We start from the raw sequence: 19,756 nt of genomic DNA on the forward strand, positions 1-19,756 counted from the left end.
GAATATGGGGTAATAAAGTTATAAACTCAATCCTATCCTTGTTTCTGTATACCACATTGAAGTCGATATAAAATGCATACATGATGCCTGAATATTGGATAAACTGCTTAATTTTCAATGAACATCTTCAGGGACATCTGATGAAAGGACACTGGAAAATACTTTTATCCTGCAAAAAAAAAGGCTTAACCCATTGTAAAGATACAAGTTTCTTTAGTAATTCCCTTCCTGCCTTTCAAAGACAATTGGATAAAGTTCTTCTTCCTCATGGAGCCCATACTATAATGTACATTGATGTTGCTATGGTTACCTTGTCACATTGCACATTTTAGGTGCAATGTTCCAGAACTCGGCAGGAAGAAGAGCTAAACTGAGGAAGTACACAAGGAATAAAAATCAAATCTCAAGTTTGACATGTATGGTGGGCAATGAGTGTAGAAAACTGGTTGTCAATAGAACCAGGAAATGGGCTGGTTTATTTGTTCCAACTAAAAAAGATCTGGTAGTGTCAGTGCGAGCATTAGCATTGCTTTCAGGTTAGACCAGTGCTGGTCTCTGGAAGTACATAAGGAAATTCTTTCATGGACACCGGGACTGACAACAAACATTAATAGGGTGAACCAAGATGAAATGGCAGTTCACAATGACTGTTCAGCTTAAGCGACATTAGGGTTAGGGCTGCTGTTGTACTATACAGCTTAATAAGCACATTCACCCTCTCTTATGAGAAAAGAAAAAAATCTGAAGAAAAACAAACATTTGAATAGTACCTTTAGTGAAAACAGAACACATCGCAAAGCTTATCTGGGCATGTGAGGTAGTACATATCACTAACATACAGGCAACCACAAGAGGAAAGATTTTTAAAAGTACATATGGGGTTAATGAAACAGCACCTTTAAACAGCAAAGTGCTGTTATATAAATAAACTTTTAAACCACTTTCCATTTTTCGACCACAATATAACTTTCATACAAACAGTATTTCATCAATACAGTATGCTTTTACACATCTTGAAATTGTAAAATCTAAGCATATCGAACTTCTCACCACTTGGTATCTCTTAGAGAGGTGAAAGCAAATATTGTACCTTTAAAAATATTTTTATAGCGTTATACATCCTGGCCTGCAGGAGTATTAGCCAGGCTTTTACAGTTTCAGAGTCTAATAGCAGTGAATAAATTTATTTTATACAAAATAAGAATTAGCAGCATCCTTTGACTGAATAGTACTTATAACCATGTAAAACTAAGAGCTTAATGTTACTTTTTTTTAACAAATCACAAACAACTCCAGTCTTTAAACCACATTTCAATAGCACTATATATGTCATATTTGTGATGTGCTAAAAAAAGAATTGGTGGATATGAAACTGTAAGTGCTTTTACTCCAAAAGAACATTTCTGTAACAGACCCAGTTGTGTTTTTAGATGGGAGATGCTAGCTAGCAAAACAAATTCCAATCACTACAAACACATTTGATACACATTTTGACATATTTACAGCACAGAATGGTAAATACATAAAATACACATGGTCACAAAGAATGATAATGTTGCCAATTAAGGAGAGGCAAGAGTGAACAATGTCATCATCGTCGTTATTTTTTTTTGTGATCCAAATCTGTGAAAGAGTAAGCTTTCTGATTGCACTGGGAAGAGTTACTGGCTTCAGTGCTATGCACCATCAGAAATGTGGGGGGAAGCTTTGTGATCATCGCCTGCTCAGTGCCAAGTGCTCCGTTTTTTGGGATTGTCCACGTGAGCCATTCAAATAACAGCAAAAATTCGGAATGCCTTGCCTCCGGGGGGGTTTTGAAGGCTGCAAGGAGAAAAATGGAACTGAAGATGAGTTTGGGTTTAGCTTTCCGACCACATGCACTGTAAACACAAAGCAAGAGTTCAACTACAAAGTGCATCATAAATCTTAAAGGGAAAAAATAAAAGATATTATTCCTCCAGTTTAATTAGTATGGCATCAACATTATGTAGAAGAGGACAAAGCCACTGTGCCTTTGTTCTACAGTACTTATGGATAATGATGAATTGAGCCCATTGACATCTCCAGGACTTAAGTACTCATGTACACCACAGGTGAGCCCTTCTCTTTTCAGTGACAGACTGACAATATCTTTAAAGATGGGGCAAGAAAAGGCAAGAATTACTGCCATATCCAATTTTTATTATGCTTACAGATTTAAGACAGAAATAATTAACTACATAAGAAATACTTCTATTTTTTTTTGTGAAAGCTTAACCACATTTTAGACTGGATAAAGAATCTCCCATTTTTTTCTGATATGTGATCTCTGAATTGCGTGTGATGCTACAGAGCTCATCTTCACTCAAAGCATGGGAGTAAGCTTGTTTTTGTTCTATAAAGTGTCAAAGGTCAAGCTGATTCAGAAAAAAGGGCCATCATCATAGGACATCTACACTGCTGAAAACAGTTCTCTGATGCCATTGTTAGAATACTCACTGATATTTAAAGGCTGGAAAAAAAAAATAGCTGAAATTTTATCACTTCTGAATTTTACCAACTTCATTCCACAAACTGTACACAGAAGAACAAAAATGTTTTTTTTCAGCCTGTATCAATCATTAGAGCTTTATGAAGTGCAGATTGAGTTATTTACTGTTCCCAGTTCTTACAAGAAAGTTGTTGCAGGTTTTCCAGTTGAAAGTGCAACGTTCTATCCAGAAATTCCTATGAAACAACTCTTGTATGGTGCTGTTTTTCTAATCAGCTTTTTTGGGGTTATGATTTTATAAGCTTACAGGAGGCAGGCAGCTCTGTCACCACTGCTCCTTCACTGTCTCCACTAGCAATAAAAAAACTAAACCTTATTTACTGCTTTAAAGGGCAGAACAGCCTGATGAGGAGACCTGATAATCATGTTATGGCATGTGAATGGTGCGTGTGAATGTTCTTAGTCTGAATCGGCCTATTTCAGTACCTTTCTGAGAATATCCCATTTTGATATGAGGCAATGTACTGTATTCTTTTGTCCACAGGCATCACATCAATATAGCCTCCTAAATGGTTCCGAATCACACCAGCATGGACTGCTGTTCTGCATATACTGGATTTCTGTTAAAAGTACAGCAAGAAAGTTAATACAGTTAAATCACCACATTTAGCATCAGACCGTAACAGATCATAAGTGACAAACTGACTTTATGTCTGCTCTTTAAAACACACTGAAACAACAGCTTTGAAAGAGCTACAAAGTTCAATGATTGAGATGAGAAAAAAAATGGATCAAACATATCCTGGTCACAAAGGATGTTCACAAAGAGGGCGTGTTTTTTTCAGTTCCATACTGTACATTTCAAATCCCAGATGTGGTTTGTAACAAAGCACTGAAGTGATAAGGCAAACATGTGGCAAAACATTTGATGATCAGACAAAACAAAGTTTGAACTCCCTGGTCTACATGCAAAATGTTACCTCTGTCATAAATCCAACACAGCGGATGACCCCGTCAGCACTATCCCTACTGTCAAGCATGAAGGCTGTAGCAGCATTATGTTATGGGGAATGTTCCTCATCAGGGGGATTGTGAAGCTGTCGTGTTTGAGGGAAAAATGGATGGAACAACGAACAGGCAAATCTTAGAAAAAACCCTGTTTCAGTATGGTTAAAAACTGGGATGAAACTTCACCCTACAAGAGGACAACGAGCCCAAGCACAAGGCAAAAACTACACTGGAGTGACTTAAAGAGAGTGAATGTCCTTGAGCAATGCAGTCGATGTCCTGACTTGAATCCTATTAAGAAACTGTGACAAGACTTGACAATTGCTGCCCGTTAACTATCCCAACCAACTAGATGTAGCTTAAAAAGATTTGTAAAGAAAAAAAGGCCAGAACCGCACAATCCCAATGTGTAAGGTTAGTAAAGACAGATTTGGAAACTGTAATCACTGCCAAAGTATTGATTATGGGCAGTGAATAATGCTTCTTCAATAAATGTACAGGTACTATATTATGACAGAGAGAATTTGAAACTGCTACAGTCACACTTTTATTTTTGCCGTTTTTATGTGCATAACACTTCAACTGAAGTCATTCTTATTGTATTTGAGTACGACAGTGGCCCTGGGTTAAATCGAACATGCTGACGATTTAATGCTGACATCAATTAACAAACCGCTCAGTGCATCATTCTCATTCTGCATTTGCCATAGAGAAGACGTAGGTCTTCTTATACTGACCTCAGTGGAGGTCTGCACCACATCATGCTCTTGGGACACGAGACTGGCAGGTTGGTCAAAGTTGTGTTCCCATCCACATTGACACTGTTGCAGTGCACTATTGTCAAAGCTACCGGAAAACTTGGCCACTTGTATACCCTGGCTGCCAAGTGTGTAAGAAAATACCAATGTTCTTCAAAACACTTACATCAGAATAAATACGGGTTCCGATGACACGGGCAAAATGTGGGTTCTCCTGCATGCAGTTACGAGGACAGTATATCCTTAAACAAAAGAGAAAAAAATGTTTTGATTTGATTTAAAAGCTGAGCTCATTGGATTCCCTTGCTTTGGCACTGTATATACTGTAATGAGCCAAAGTAGGAAATTATAAGAATTTAGATATTTACATTACCTACGGCATATTTATGTATATTTGGAAAAAAAACTAGAATGTATTCACTTCAGTTAAACACAGGAATTGTTTACCTGGGACAGTGCCTGACTGGTTTTTCGAATGGGCATAGTTGTGCAACTGTTGTCTCACAGGTTGCTGCTTTCACTGCAATAAAACAAACATCGGTTACAATTCATTGCCTACCCATCCCCACAATAACAAGTGAATTAAAATGGATAAATAAAACTAACCTGTTACTTTTGACACTGTAAAGGAATTGGCCGACTGATATTTTCTGTAGATACAAACACATTTGTCAGTACCTCAGCAGCATATTATAATCACATTGCAACCTATCCGCACAACTTTCTGCCAGTGACACCAAAGGAGGCATAAACTAGGACCAAAGCTTAAACACACTAGCACTAAATATGCATGCTATGACTCTTTTTACCCAGAAACTGTCTCATGACATTATCGTGAGCTTTTCTTCAGTGAAGCTCAGAAACGGTAAATGCACACTGAAGAAATGAAAAGTGCAGGGAATACTAGTTAATTTTTTTATTTTATTTGAGACTACTCTTACATGTTCCCTTTTGTTTATTTCAAGGTGCCTTCATATCAAACGAATCTATCTTAGTTCCAGATGAACCAGCCTAAATGCAGATTAAAACTGAACATACAGTATATAATTCTCAAACATTCTACCCTTTTCTAAGAACTGCTCTTACCCTATTGACTGCACCCCATGCTTATTGGATTTAATGAAGTATTCCTTTCTTCCTAGTCGTGTAACATCCAGCCAGCCACCTTCGTTGTCTATAACTCCATAATGCATAGCAGCTCTGCAAATACTGGATTGCTGAAAGAGAAAGGAGAAGTACAGAAAATGAAGTATTTCTTCATCACAAAGGTCTGGAATTGTATTTGGAGAGGAATATGTAGTCCACTGTTTTTACAGAATAGTATACAATCGTACAGTATGTTGGACATGGAAAAGGACGTTTTCAGGAATAAACCATACAGCCTTGATGGGCACACATTAGCAAACTGACTCTTTTTATTTTTCTTCTCAAATGTGTTTTTTTTCTGTCGTTGATGCTACTCTTATTCAAAGCTACTTCTATGATACCTTTTTATAGATCTGGCCATTTTACTGATGCAATGATGTAATTGAAGTGTAATAACTTACTCAAGGTTCAAGTCATGCCCCATCACGGATAGTTCCAGTTAGCAGTTCATAGCACTAACTACTAATCTACACGGCCCCCCTTGATATGTTTTGTGTGTATTGGCATTAAGAATACTAATATTTTAGATTTGCTTACCATTTCAAAATAGACACTTCCAATGACTTTTGCTTTACTGTATAAGCACCCAGCAGGGCATTCATATCTGAGAACAAAAAATGAAAGGATCACCAATTACAAATCAAATCTTTTCAAATTCGTCAAGTTCTTGTAATCTTTCAAAAAATGTACATTACATAAGATGTTTTTGTATTGAAGTGAGGAGAGGAGGGTGAAGTGTTGGAAATTCTATTACATTTTTAAAAGTGGACAAAATAGATTGATTTTACTGAAGCAGTCAAACTCTACTCACCTATTGCAGGTTGTTCCTTTGCATTTGTCACGCAGTCTTGTTTCACATGTGACTATTTGAGCTAAGAAAAACAAAATGTAAACGCTATGATCATAGCTAGCTAAACGACTCCACAAATATTCATACTGTACCAATGACAAAATGCTCTGCTGTTACAAGCTTAAAAAATTCCATCTCCAATGTACAGTACATATTGCCCAACAGGACAGATTTTGAGCCACTGCCCCTTTTCAGGAGAGGAAGCAATTTCAAACCCACAGGTTTTAAGCTAACCAAAAGTAAACACTACCAGAGTAGATTATTTAAAAGAAAAAAAAAAACAAATCTTGCAGGCCACACAAGCAGGACACGAAAGCTGCCTTGAAGATAAAGAAAAGCGAAAACTACCTCACAGATTACGTTGTACATAACTTTCTTCCTTTACCTTCGGAAAAGCGATGAAGACTTCCAGATTATTTTTGTTCTCCGCATTTAAAAACTCTGTTGCTGTTTTTTTCAGAATTTACTACAAACTGTTAAAACGTTTTTAACTCGCTTGCACATGTTATACATATATAGTTGTTATATACTGTAATGACAAACACAAAATTAGAATCTTGGTATTTTACCAGTCACAAAAATTAACACATCTTACACATCTGCTGAGTATTGACAACTTCGTTTCTGTCTAGATCCGCGTTGGGTGTAGTGGAGGTGGGTGTGTTTTGTCTTGGCTTGGGTCTCTGAGTTCGTGATATTTCTGGCTCGATGTAGTTTGTTTCTTCAGGTTCTTGGGGTGGGTAGTGTCCGTCTGATCCATCATCTGTAATTTCGTTTCAGACTTTAAAAGACTCTCAACTTGAGAAGAATTTCACTGAACAAGCGCTATATGTAAAATATACAACATGCTTTTTTGGTGTCCTTAAAACCATAAGCCCCTTCGATGTTTTACCAGACATATGACTTCACCAGTTTAAATGTACAATGTATAAACAAAAAGCTAATTTTGTTGCCAAAAGTTTCCATATCCAAAATGAAAAAAGTCACATTTTACACATTTTAGATTTCAGCAAGCCAAAGTCTTATTTAAAGTTGTGCAATGATAAATAATATGTTTAATGCAAAATTAATGGTTCCAGCTTTTTGGATACGCACCTTTATAGCACAGGTTTTCTTTACAGCCTCCACCATAGCTAGGTGGACATGCAGAGCAGGAGCGACCATGTTTGTACGGAGCATGACCCCACCAGTTTCCCCTGGAAAGAATGGAAATTGGAAAGCTGGGAAATAATGCAAATTTACGGAAGCTTCGGAATTAGCTTGTATTGTGCAAACACATGCACTAAGACCAGATACAGTAGTGAAATAAAGTCACATAAACATAATAGGTCTACTGTTAGTGACCTCCATGGGTATTGACCTCCTGGCAATGCTTCATTATGAACTATTAGGAATAACTGTGCAGTTGAAATGCTGCTTGTACAAATGTTTATAAAGGATAATGCGTGATGTTATATTGTACTGAACTGTGTTTATAAAGGACTTATCACAGTGGTAGTTAAGGAGCCCCATTCAACTCTAGCTCAACCGAAATTTCACAAAGGGAAAGTAGGGATAATTTTTACAGGAAAAAATGATGTGTATAATGTTATTTTACCAAAATTGTTTCTACTTAAACTCTTCTATCAGACAATTATTTTTCTACCCCCACCTGTTTTGCAGTTGTCAGGGATGAATTAAAACTCTTAATGCTTCTGACTAAAATATTCTCTGCAAGTCCCACATTGTCTTCAGACAGCATTAGGTGATGTTACTTTCAAAAAGTCATATGTTACAGTTAGATGTCACTTTTGGATTACATTGTTTAATTAATAAGTTTAGAAAATTCCTTTTTAGAGGTAATGTATTCCTTTATTCCCATTACGCACATCACTGTAACTAATGTCTTTTTAACATTATTTTCACACAGCCATTTGTTACTTATTAAAAGTAATCCCTTTCACAGATAAGTTTTCAAAAGTAACTTTTCCCGACAGTGTACAGTATGCAGGAGAGGTAGAATTCAGAGGAAGAGAGAAGCAAGACAGGAGACCACTAAGTTACAGTGCTTTGTGTTGGATGGCACATTAAGGATCCCTAAGCCTGTTCAATCCCACTGATCCCGAGCAGCAGATGACCAGAAGTGCACTGTCACCTGGGAAATTATTGTCATGGACAGCTAATGACTTGAGCTGCCAAAGCCTTCGGTTTCAGAAGTCAAATTATATTTAATGTGACAAGGCATATAAAGGGGTAGTGTACTTAATATCAGTGTATGGCGTTAATTCTCTGGGCTGCAGACGTGATAACATCTCCTCCCTCTTGCGAGGAATGAAACAGGGTGGCAGCTACATGGGTGAAGATGGGGTAGAGGGAGGAGTATGAGAAAAGATGTACACAAAGGGTACTCATCAGATGAGATACATATACAGCACATAAGAGAGCTTAAGTGCAAGGTGACCACTTAACTTCCTCCTGAACTTTTAAAAAAGTTTAAAAAACACATTTTTATTAATGCAATGAGATGAGGAATATAAAAGGAAAGTTTCTTCTGTTTATCAACTCCATATAGCAACCTGACTCCTTTTACTGGCTGAAGCACTTAGGAGAGTTGCAAACACTTCAATTTATTATTGTTAAATGCAATTCTTGTAAGAGAAGGAAAAGATCAGAAAAAAATAGATTAAAACACATTGTAAGTTTCAAGGTTTTTTGTTTCTCCCACTTACTTTGGAGAGTAATTGCAAACAAGGTAGACTGCTTTAGGCCAGATCTGTCCCCAGATGTTCATATTGTGGCACAAGTTGATAGCACAGCCAATCCGGTTACTGGTTGCCCAAACTACCTAACAAAAAAAAAGGGGGGTTGTGAATTATCTTTTTTGTCTACTACTGTTGCATGCTTTTGCTTCACCATGAGAAAAAAACAAGAAATATACCACAACAGTAAATACAGCTTACTGTACCTAACACTAAAAGCACTATCAACAGAATATATACAAAAATTTACATTATGTTTCATTAGATTAATGAGAAAAGACAACACTTTTTGTAAGCATTATAATTGCTGTAGTGCTTTAACAAGGTGGGTGCTTCATATCATCTGCAGATAAAGTGCTTTGAGACTGTTTGGAAAGTGAAGCCCAAAATAAAAGCTAGGAATTATTGTTAACAACAACATGACAAAGCAGCAGCAACATCTTTGTCTAGGTATGTAAAAGAAAGGGACATCCATCCATTTTCAGAAACTGTAGTGTCCTTAGATCACTGAGATGAGCCGTCAAAGAGCATATATCTGGATGGCTCACCAGTCCATCTCAGGGCAGATGGTGGAGGAGGGGAGGCAATTTAAAGAGATGCCAATTATCCTGAACGGCATGCCTTTGGATGGAAACCAGACCACCTGGAAAAACGAATGGTGACACAGAGGACATGCAAACTCCACACAGAAGGTGCCCCGGGCCAGAATGAAATCCAGGGCCCAAGAGCCAGCCAATTGGCACCACCACCATGCAGCCCATAAATGGAGCATGTGAGCACATAAAAGGTTTTTTGGGGAGTGGTTCTATGTATTATAATGCTATTTACCTGTGTGTAGTGAGTGCAGACAGGCCCAGAGCACCTGAAGGGACAATAGGGGTTGCATTCCTGGGGGTAAGGATAGGTGTAGTCTCTCACTTCATCGTACCAGGCCTGAACATGAAATGAAGGGGGCCGGTATCTAGGATGAATGGGAAAAAAACGCACCTATGGGTTTTATAAGAAAATTACAAAACACAAGGTAGTGTTTACTTTCGAAAGGCACAACATTTAACATATTTTGTATTAGGCTATTCTGTTCATTTTCACTGTAGAATTCCTACTTCCTCTCTCTCTCCCTCACACCTGAAAAAAGCCCCAACCCAACAGAAATGTTTTCACCATAGAATTCAACTCAACTTGCTCTTTTAAACCACATTCCACAACGGAGTATTAGTTACAACATAAAATATAGCAACTTTATTCCATTTTAGTATTATTAAACAGCAGCATTACTCTGCATTTAATCAGTATTTTTCAGTTTTCTGCAGCATGCTATATTCAAAATAAAAGCTTTTTTGAGTGCATAGCACTGAACCTTTGTGAAATGCCTCTTAATCTTCAACACCCTTCATTCCTGTTGACAGGAACCATTTTGAAAATGAATGACGCCTTGACCATTGATTTCAATGATCCATTTAGAAAGATAATGCATACTATCCTGAAGTATCTTTGCACCAACCTGCCCCAGTGAGCTCCAAGGTTTTGTCCAATAGAGGGAAGAAGGCTAGCTGGGCCATGTTCCCACAAGCACGTTTCTGCCCACGCCTCTGCAGATCTCTCCAGTTCTGTATCCCATACCTTTAACATAATCACAATCTTTAGCTTTCTTTATAGTGCATGAGGGGTCGCACTGCCCACTCACAGCACTTGAGTTCTGGGTTTGAGTCCAGCCTGCAGCACCTGATGTGGGGAGTTTCTCTCATTCTCCCCACACCCATATGACATGCGGCGGGGTGTCTTTAATGGGACTGCACTGCAGTGGACTGACATCCCTCGTCTACTTCCTGTAAAGTAGATGATCCAGAGATCCCCACCGGGAATAAGCAAAGTCCTGATATTGGAGATGCATGCACTGTTTTTTAATCTCTTACTGAAAAACTCCATGAGCAATCACTACATTCTGAATCTTTGGGAATCTAAAATAGGGCCCGGGTATCATTTACTTTAAACACAAAAACAAAGTTCTGAAAACAAGTTCCAAATTCAGTTATTGGCACACTACTTTTTTGTGTGAACATAAGGTCTTGTCTTTGCATTTTTTTTTTAATGCAGGTCTAACTGTAATCATTCAGTTGCAGGCCCAGAAGTGCTTCAGAGGATGACAAGCTACAGTAGAGAAAGCTCTCAGACCACAGAAGTTTCTTTCTTGGGGGTAGAAAAATAAATAGTAAAAGATAAACTGTCTTTTTTAGAACTCCTAAATTAGTAGAAGGAAAAAAGAACTTAATTCCAACTGATTTCTGGATATTTAATGAAGAAAGAAATAGAGAATGGATGTCACTGCACTTATTTCGTGTGAATCCCATTAAAAACTAAAATGCAAAGCAGTGATGTGTAAAGTCGCTTCCTCTTCCAAATAAAGATTAAGGAGAGAAGGTCAAAGAAAGTTTAAAACATTTTTTAATCCACTAGGATTATTCATGCATCACTTACATTAGGAGCAAATGAAACAGAAACACAAGAATACTTGTTGAAGATCTCCACTGCAGTTTTAAAACACTTCTCATTTAAAAAAAATAATACCAGTGAGCTATTCCCCCAGTGAATTTCAGCTTATTTCCCCGGTTATTTAAAAAATATAAAGAGGCAGAAGTCTGCCTTGCTGAAATTTTCTCCATATGTTTCTGGAGAGCAGGTCATTCTCCAGTCTCCTCTATACGCCTGGGTTTGTTTCAGATAGGAAGCTGAATCAGATTCCCAGTGCATTCAACCACAGGTTTATTGGAATGTATTACTTCATGTCATTGACCTAAATTTTCTTACCTCAATAAATTTTACTACTCTAATTATTTTGAGCTCTGTTACTTAAGTACACATTTTCACTTCACTTTGGCTGTAGAATGTGAAATGCATAGACTGGGATTCCCATACTGTAGCTGGGAAACAATACTGTGGCAAGCTGACCAGCTATATATAGCATGTGCAGCTACAGTTCGGACATTTCACACATTCTGCACCGATGGTCCCAAAGCACATAGCGTAAATCCCAAGATAACTTTAAAAATACCAGGCCCCGTGTTACCTGGAGGAACTGACAACTTCTATGACCATTGTTTTTAAACCAGTTCTTAAATCTGCTTGTTAGTCATACTAGCCAAGGTATGTGCTTGTTAAAAAATCAGCAACATAACTATTGCTAAAAGCAGCATTGTCAAGCCAATCCAAACTCCATAGCCACTCAGTCAAGAATGGCAGACATTCCTGATGTGCTACAGAAAAAAAAAAGAAAATACCAAAAGAAAATGCTGAAACGAGATCTCTTTGAGACGTTTCAATCCAATTTCAAACCAGTGCTTTAAGGGAGCTTATCTCCAACTCATTACATCACTGGGTAATGCCTTAGATTAAATTGGATAATTAAGAGTTTAATAAATGTTTGATTAGCAATCATTATACTACCAACTGAGGTGCAACATTTATTATTTTATTTCAAACATAACTAATAGGCCTAGCAATATCAAATATCATTAAACACATTGGTCTCTTTGGGACATGTGTATTATCACTGTTGTTCTAGAGCAGTTTCCAGTCATATGAAAGATAATGATGGCACTAATTAGCATTCAGTTTGTGAAAACTTAATTATGATTAGCATTCATTATTTTTTCTTTGTATGTTGTAGGCTATGGTTTCCAATTAAACACGGTCATAAAACATCTATTGTCCCACATTTTCATGCAGCCTTTCATAAATTAAAATACACTGACTCATATAAAGTACAGAGTTCATGGAAAATGTTCATCTCTATCTTCCAAGGTGAAACTGGGAGAAGACTAGACGAATTCTTCAAAATCTCTTAGTATATATTTGTCATTATTGTCATTACACATAAAGTACTGTGTAATGTCCTATTTACAAACAGTGAATAAAATATATTCCTACCTGCAGTATGAAAAACATTCTCTGCGCTGAGGTCTAATTTCCGTCAGCCCATGAGAGTTTTAGACTGCATCAAAATGTCTCCATTTATTTCCACGTGCCCTAGAATGGCCTGAAAACATTTTGCATTCCAAAAGCAGCGGGATTGTTTTCATAAATCGCGTTTTAAAAGCCCTGAAAGTTGTTTTCAAAAGCATTCTGTGGCATTACACATTCTGATATACTGAACTTGCCTTTCCAATGCGTCTTGACAATTATCCAGCTTATATTACATACAATAGTATACATTATATTACAGATGTGTGCTCCTGTTATGGTAAAAGTGTGCACATATGCTTTCCATTATGCACATTTCTTTTCAGTGCATGCTTTCAACTGTCAAAATCATTGGCTGATCAGAACTGGCCTTTAAATAAAAGGACATCGCCGACATATTTTTGATCAAGAAGTTTGGCTTGCGTTCCCATAGATCTGTGACATTTTTATGCACATGACATATTACAATCCACCTTTCTACAAAAACAACCTTTGAAACATAAGTCTTGAAAAAACTGCTATTCATGTGCACATTTTGCACAGTGGATACCACGCATTCCGAAGTGCTTTCGGAAGTTAAAACTGTGTTTACCCAGCAATAATAAATCGGGGTTACTTTAACCCATATAAAATTTATCACGCTTGGAACTTCAATGCTTACTATAAGTAATGGAAGGACTGGGGACAAGAATGCGTGTGCCTTTCTAAAGCCTTTACACATCATTTGCACAGAGCTGTTTATTTAGTTTAACACATAGTTTGCGGTTGTTTTTGTCATCTGGCTGTGTTCCCAAGGGAAGCAAAAGGATACACTTCCTCCAAGTATTAAGTTTCCCTGTTGGGAGCAAATTACCAGAAAGAGGTTGCTGAGGTGTGAAGATGGAGGTTTTCTGAGTCAAGGCATTTTATCCATAATGTGGTCGTGTTGTGGTCTTAGTTTTGTCTGCTGTATAAATGAAGTAAAAGTGTCTTTGGCTCATCGGCCGATAAATTCAGCTGCAAGTTGTGAAAAAGTCATTGAGATTATATGTACATTTTACGTCAAGAGAGATAAACTGAGAGAAAATCTTGCAGAGTGAATATGAACATATAAATCATCAAAGTCTAAAAACATCAAAAGCTTATGAAACCCATGTCTGAGTGATGATTCCCCTAATGCTTTTTTGTGGGTTCTTTGATAACTCATTCATCTCAGTAAAAAGAAGATATGCAGATTTCACAATTTAAACAACTACGCTTTTTAATATTAGCTCACTAACAAGTCTTTGAATTATTTCAAATACAGCATGCCCCTTGAAACAAATTAAGATCTTTTATGTCCATTTTCCTTTGGTTAATTATTGTATAACCATGGAATTTATGTTGTCTGCAATGTGCCTTTCAATGCCCATATTAGCACTCTAACACACAACAGCCAACTCTTCCTGAAATGTAGTTTTATTGTCTGTCTGAATTGCAAGCAAATTTAGTGCTTTGCTGAAGGATTATCAAGGATTGTCACTCGGAGACATTGTACAAGCCATCTGATTCTAAAAAGACCTTATTCACCCCTCCCCGCCAAAAAAAAATGGGTGCCCCTTTTATATGAATAAAAGTTATACATTAAACTATTTATTTTCTTTCTTGGAGTGTGGGGGAAGGGGTTGGGGTTCAGAAAATATTTGGCTTCTGCCAACGTCTGCCAAATAATACTGAGAAGTAAGTTGGCAAAGGCGTTGCCAACTTACTGGTGTAGATTTTGCATGCTCTCAGTTTAATAAGGCATTTAAGGTTTCTCTACAGTCTTCACAAACAACTAACCCAGGACTAATAAGCATAATAAGACTACATCCAGCCACTATGTTTCCTGACCAAGTCCATAGTGGCATAGTGGAATCATGTACAGACCTAGATACAGAGCTTCTAGTGATTCATGCTGATACCTCTGGTGCCCTTATATTACCATAAGTAGTAGATTTCAGTAGTAGGGTCCCCTGCTCATAAACGGGTGTTTTAACAACACCACAAAACCAATTCGTCCCCAAGATGCACATAAAACAGCACATAGTAAACAGCATACTCTCATCATCGCAGGTGGGTAGCTGCGTCAGCATGTGTAGGCTGCAGAGGAACAAGTAAAGGTTTATTCCATGCTGAAAAAAAAGAAAGGAAAAGACAAATAGATACAGTGTTTTGGCTGTGGAGACTTCTCGCCTGAAGAAGGCTCCACGGCCGAAACGTTGTTTGCTTTCTTTTTAGCATGGAATAAATGTTTACCCATTTTTTTACATACTCTCAGGACGGTAACTATGTCTCCCCTCACGAGCTACATCATTTCAGTGGTAATATACAGTACATAGTCACTCTATCCGTAAATATACAGCACCCCCTAAAAGTAATGTGAATGTTCAGGAATGCCTTAGGAATTCACTGTGGGGGTGCCATAATTAACTATGTAAATTAAAATGTGCTAAGCGAGTGTCCACTTTGTTCTTCAGTGATCTGCCTTCTACTGTAGATCCCAACATGCATCACCTTTCTTGTTACTTCCTAATTATCTTCCAGGCCTCACAAAAAACAGCTTTCCTCTGGGGTACCCCTCCAGCTGAAAAAGCCAACACACTGCAATATGAACTGCTTATAGTAGACTTCTGCTGCCTCAGCAGTTTTCTTTTGAAGCATGTCTAAACTGGAGCTGGCGGCATGAGAGACATTTCCGTTCTGTGCTGTGTGAAATTCTTAAATAACTCAATTATATAATTATATGGCTCAGCGATAATTTTACATTTCAAAGACAAAATGTTTATTTGCCAAGACAATGTATAGGAATGTGTAACATTCCAAATCACCATTGTTTTACTTAAGGCTAATAAAAAGAATTGGGTATTGTATAAACATTGTAAATGTAATTCAATATACCATATGGGATATAGAGACCTTGAGCACTATGAACAATGTTTGTTTAAAATATGACTGTAATTCAAACGATACAATGCGTAGCTTGCATTTTGAGGCAAGATGAAGGTGCTTAAATGCAGGACACTGACAAAAGTGATTTACTGGAATCAAAACAATGGGATAACCAATGCTTGTTTGATGATTATTTTTTTCTGCACCCCTCTAAAAAAGAGAAACAGGAAAGTCATTCATAAAAACATAGCCAATCACCTTGTTTGCAAGGCATAACAGAGTTCTAAACTGATTTTCATTCTCAACTAATTTTACCCACTTCCCCTCTACTTCACATCTCTGTTCTAGAGCCCCCCTCCCTTCCTTCACCCACTCCATCACCACCCTTGCAGCAGCTCCCTGGCTCATTCCTACTGAAACAAGGGGGCAGAATCCATCAGTGTCATTGTTTCTGTCACTTAAGCCAGGAAAACAATTAAATCTAATCGAGTCTCTACTTTATATATATTCTTATGTACTGTACTTGGGCCAAACTACTCTACAAATGTTATTGTTAGCAGTATTTTCCCCTTAACTGACCAGTGATTTATTGCTTTGTGGCAGCAGTTCTACAAAAATGCCTTTGATTAGTGCGACATTTCGGACAAGGCAACAGCACAGTGAAATACTGTTCTAGTTTTCATGTCATCGAAAATCAGGCAACTCTGATTTCCAGATAGTTGTTGGTGCTAGAGGTGAAGAGTGAGATAAATTATTTTTTTCATGGGATTTACTGCTTCCCATCGGAAATCCACAAGTGTTAGATTTAAGCATGAATCCTATCATGAAATCCAGGTTCTGGACTGTGGACCAGAAAGCTGGAGGTTCAAATCCCAGCTAGGAAGCTATCTGACTTTCTCAGATGATAACTTGCAGCTCTATAGGCAAGAATAGTATTACTGAGTATCCAAAACCCTTCCACATTAATTAGAGTTAAGCACTGGTCTGTGAGTGAAAATAAAGATACCTCATTAAAGAAAGTGTTTATGGTAAAAAAAAAAATACAATCAAAAGCTTATTTTTTATGTGAATGGGGAAGACAAAAGTGAGAGCGAAGGAATAATTCAAATCAAGATTTTACAGTGAACAAAACAACCAAAGCAACACACACAACACTGACATGTTCAAACGGGTACCTTACCATGTACTCCATATTTGAAGCAGATGGATAAACTTGACCCCTGAGTTTATTATGAAGATCGAGGATAATCTGCATATCACTCTCGGTGATCGCACGCTTGCCTCTTTGCTTGGACACCCACCACTCTCCATCCTCATCCATGTACTTTTCCAACATAGCCTCCAAGTGAGTCGAATTTGGGATCACCATTGCGACAGCTGCCTGGGATATAAATAGTAGAGCAATCCCTCTCAGCCATTCCCGGGAGAAACACTTCATGCTGAATGACCTCAGAAGTCGCTGGGATCAACTCCAAGACAAAGTATCCCCCCCCCCTCCCTCAAGTCTGTTGGTAAAAAAAAAAGAAAAAGAGTGGTGGGTTAAATCACCAACCTGAATTAAATTTGCTAAATAACTAGAGTCAATATTGGAGTTGGGAGGTAAAGTAAATCACTGTGGTTTCTAAGGAGACAGAGTGAGACGCCAGTGGATATAACCAAAGCACTGCTACATAGTAAGGCACTGTACAGTACAGATAAGCTGCAATCCATTTGATCACTCAGAATAAAATAAAATTTGCTTCATTTATGTCATTTGCCTTATTCAAATGTTGCTTTGAACTGAAAGTTAGGCAATCCACTGGACTCAAATAACATTTTTGTTTTTATTTGGCAGCTACAGTAATGAACTCCCCGAAATGCATCTTTTTCAGACTTTGAGTACAGATGCATATTTTGTATGACAGGTTCGCACATTGCATTTTGAAATGGCAAGCATTTGATTCTTGGGCTTCGGTGCGTAACCGAGTTTTCTTCCATTTGGTTTAAAGTTACTGCTCCATTCTAGTCAAAACGCATTTGTAAGAAAAACTGAATGTGAGGATAAGAAGGGGGTGTGGCAGTTAATCAACAAGCATTATACTGTATCACTGTTCTCAGCTCACTTCATAGCTACAGTACAAGTTTTACACATTTTTTTCAGAAGTAATTTTGGCTGAAATAACGTTTTTTTTTAACTAGATGTTTCATTTGAAGCAAACACGAATACTGTATGATCAATATATGCAGGGGATTAACGACGGTTGATGATGATGCTTTCTTACAATTAATACAATTAATATACAGGTTAATACCGCATCCAGTACCTGTTCATGACTACTATTTAACTACATTAAAAGAATCTTGCTCCTATCGTGACAAGCCTGTTTTTTCACAAATGTTTACTGTCTTATGAAAATCCTTTTCGTCCACGTAAAAACGCACATAACTGCTTTTCATCTAAAAAATGAAAGAGAATTTGCTCTGAGATGTACAGTAAGTAACCACAGCTTCAGAAGCAGTTTCTACGGGGAATACTGTACACCTGTCACATCGTGTTTGTACCGTCATAAGGTGAAACCTTTTGCGTTTTCGTACACAATGAAAGTTATTATTATTATTATTATTATTATTATTATTATTATTATTATTATTATTATTATTATTATTATTTGCAGTTAAAGTGCTTTGCGTGCATGCGCCATAATCCCCTATGTTTTATTAACGTCAAACTTTCGGCAGGTAAATCCCTCATTACCTGAAGTCCTTCCTGTTCAGATACAGTTACTCAGAAATAAAATTGCACAGCTTCTAAAATGCTGACACAAGCACCGACTTTCTTCCTGTATTCTGAATAAAAATAATATTTACCAGTTCTTGGCAATATTTTTTGCATAAATTAATATGTGAGTACTGAATTAAGGTTTTCCCTCCAAGATCAACACTCACTTCTTTTCATAGTACTCATTCACAGTTTAATAAATACAGAACTTACCTCTCTGACTTCTGTCTGCAATCGATTGCAATCGGCGAAGATAGTCTTGTTTTCAACGGCTCAAAGATGTTCTGGTTGAAGAATTGCTAAGTGTGGAAGTGTACTGAAGTTGTTAGAACTTGATAAAGTCGTTACTTTGCGTTTCTTTTTCCTCTTTTGAGCAGATCTGCTGAGCGTTCAAACTCGCAGGTTTCAGGTGATTAAGCACGTTTATCAGTTCGGAGGAATTCTTCGGGATTCTCTTTCGGAAACCGCAGAATCAGCGGAACCTAACTGCATCTTCCACTTTTATCCTAAATTTGGATTTTGTTATGTGTGACGTTACTAAACCACTTCTCTCGATTGGCTTGTTGAGTTTATTCATCAGGTCGGGTTTCAGTGTTGAGAGCAGTGAGGAGCTGTAGTACCTGGAAATCCAACCCAGCAAGATTGTAGAAAACGGCAAGAAACAGGAACACCGTTCGCGTTTCTGTTTTGAGTGTTTTAATACAGACTCACGCTTATTATACATACTTTATGGTATATGCAAATTTAAGGTTATTTTCACATTTAAAGATATTTATTTTTGGTATCATAATTACTACTAAACGTATTGTGATAGAGAACCCAAATCTTGATTTTGTCACATTAGGCCCTGGACAATAGTAAAAGAAAATCCTTTGATTTGATTTCAGTTTTTAAAACAAGTGAAAAGGTGCCAAATACTCCCAGTTAAACCTGCTGTATCATTATATTGGAGTTTGCAGTGTTTTAACAACAAAGTTATAATGCAATAGAAATGATTCACAATGATGGAAAAAGCAAAGTAGATAAACAGAGTAAGATAAGCAATGCAAATTTCAAACACTCCAGACCATTCAAACACATACTGTAAAGGGAAGGATGTGCCAGGGAATCTAATGCCAGAGCAAGACCTACATTTAAAATGATTTGGAAGGACAGACTAAAGTGAAGCATGTGGTTGTCCAC

The 19,756-nt window shown here is 37.4% G+C and overlaps 1 protein-coding gene across 1 annotated transcript; it reads right to left on the reverse strand.

Moving 5' to 3' along the window:
• Positions 1-754: 754 nt before the first annotated feature.
• On the reverse strand, positions 755-19,072 carry LOC148655565 (cysteine-rich secretory protein LCCL domain-containing 1-like). Its single transcript, XM_088642205.1, has 15 exons — positions 18,788-19,072; positions 16,997-17,321; positions 10,472-10,590; positions 9,799-9,931; positions 8,941-9,056; positions 7,328-7,428; positions 6,828-6,995; positions 6,194-6,254; positions 5,920-5,986; positions 5,323-5,453; positions 4,843-4,886; positions 4,684-4,756; positions 4,403-4,478; positions 2,957-3,090; positions 755-1,821 (listed from the first exon to the last, which is right to left on the reverse strand). The coding sequence occupies exons 2-15, from the start codon at positions 17,252-17,254 to the stop codon at positions 1,770-1,772; spliced, it is 1,533 nt and encodes a 510-aa protein (XP_088498331.1). The 5' UTR covers positions 17,255-17,321; positions 18,788-19,072; the 3' UTR covers positions 755-1,769.
• Between the last annotated feature and the right edge of the window lie 684 nt (positions 19,073-19,756).

This window comes from Lepisosteus platostomus, chromosome 8 (genome assembly GCF_059453375.1).
Source record: "Lepisosteus platostomus isolate fLepPlt1 chromosome 8, fLepPlt1.hap1, whole genome shotgun sequence".
In the NCBI taxonomy this organism is placed as follows: domain Eukaryota; kingdom Metazoa; phylum Chordata; class Actinopteri; order Semionotiformes; family Lepisosteidae; genus Lepisosteus; species Lepisosteus platostomus.

What these genes read in the sequence shown, in the direction of transcription:
- LOC148655565 (XM_088642205.1), bottom strand. Translation starts at nt 17,254, where the DNA reads ATGAAGTGTTTCTCCCGGGAATGGCTGAGAGGGATTGCTCTACTATTT. An exon ending in CTTGGAGCTCACTGGGGCAG is followed by an intron (nt 9,932 to 10,471) that starts GTTGGTGCAAAG and finishes CATTCATCCTAG; the next exon opens with ATACCGGCCCCCTTCATTTC. An exon ending in TCTGCACTCACTACACACAG is followed by an intron (nt 9,057 to 9,798) that starts GTAAATAGCATT and finishes TTTTTTTGTTAG; the next exon opens with GTAGTTTGGGCAACCAGTAA.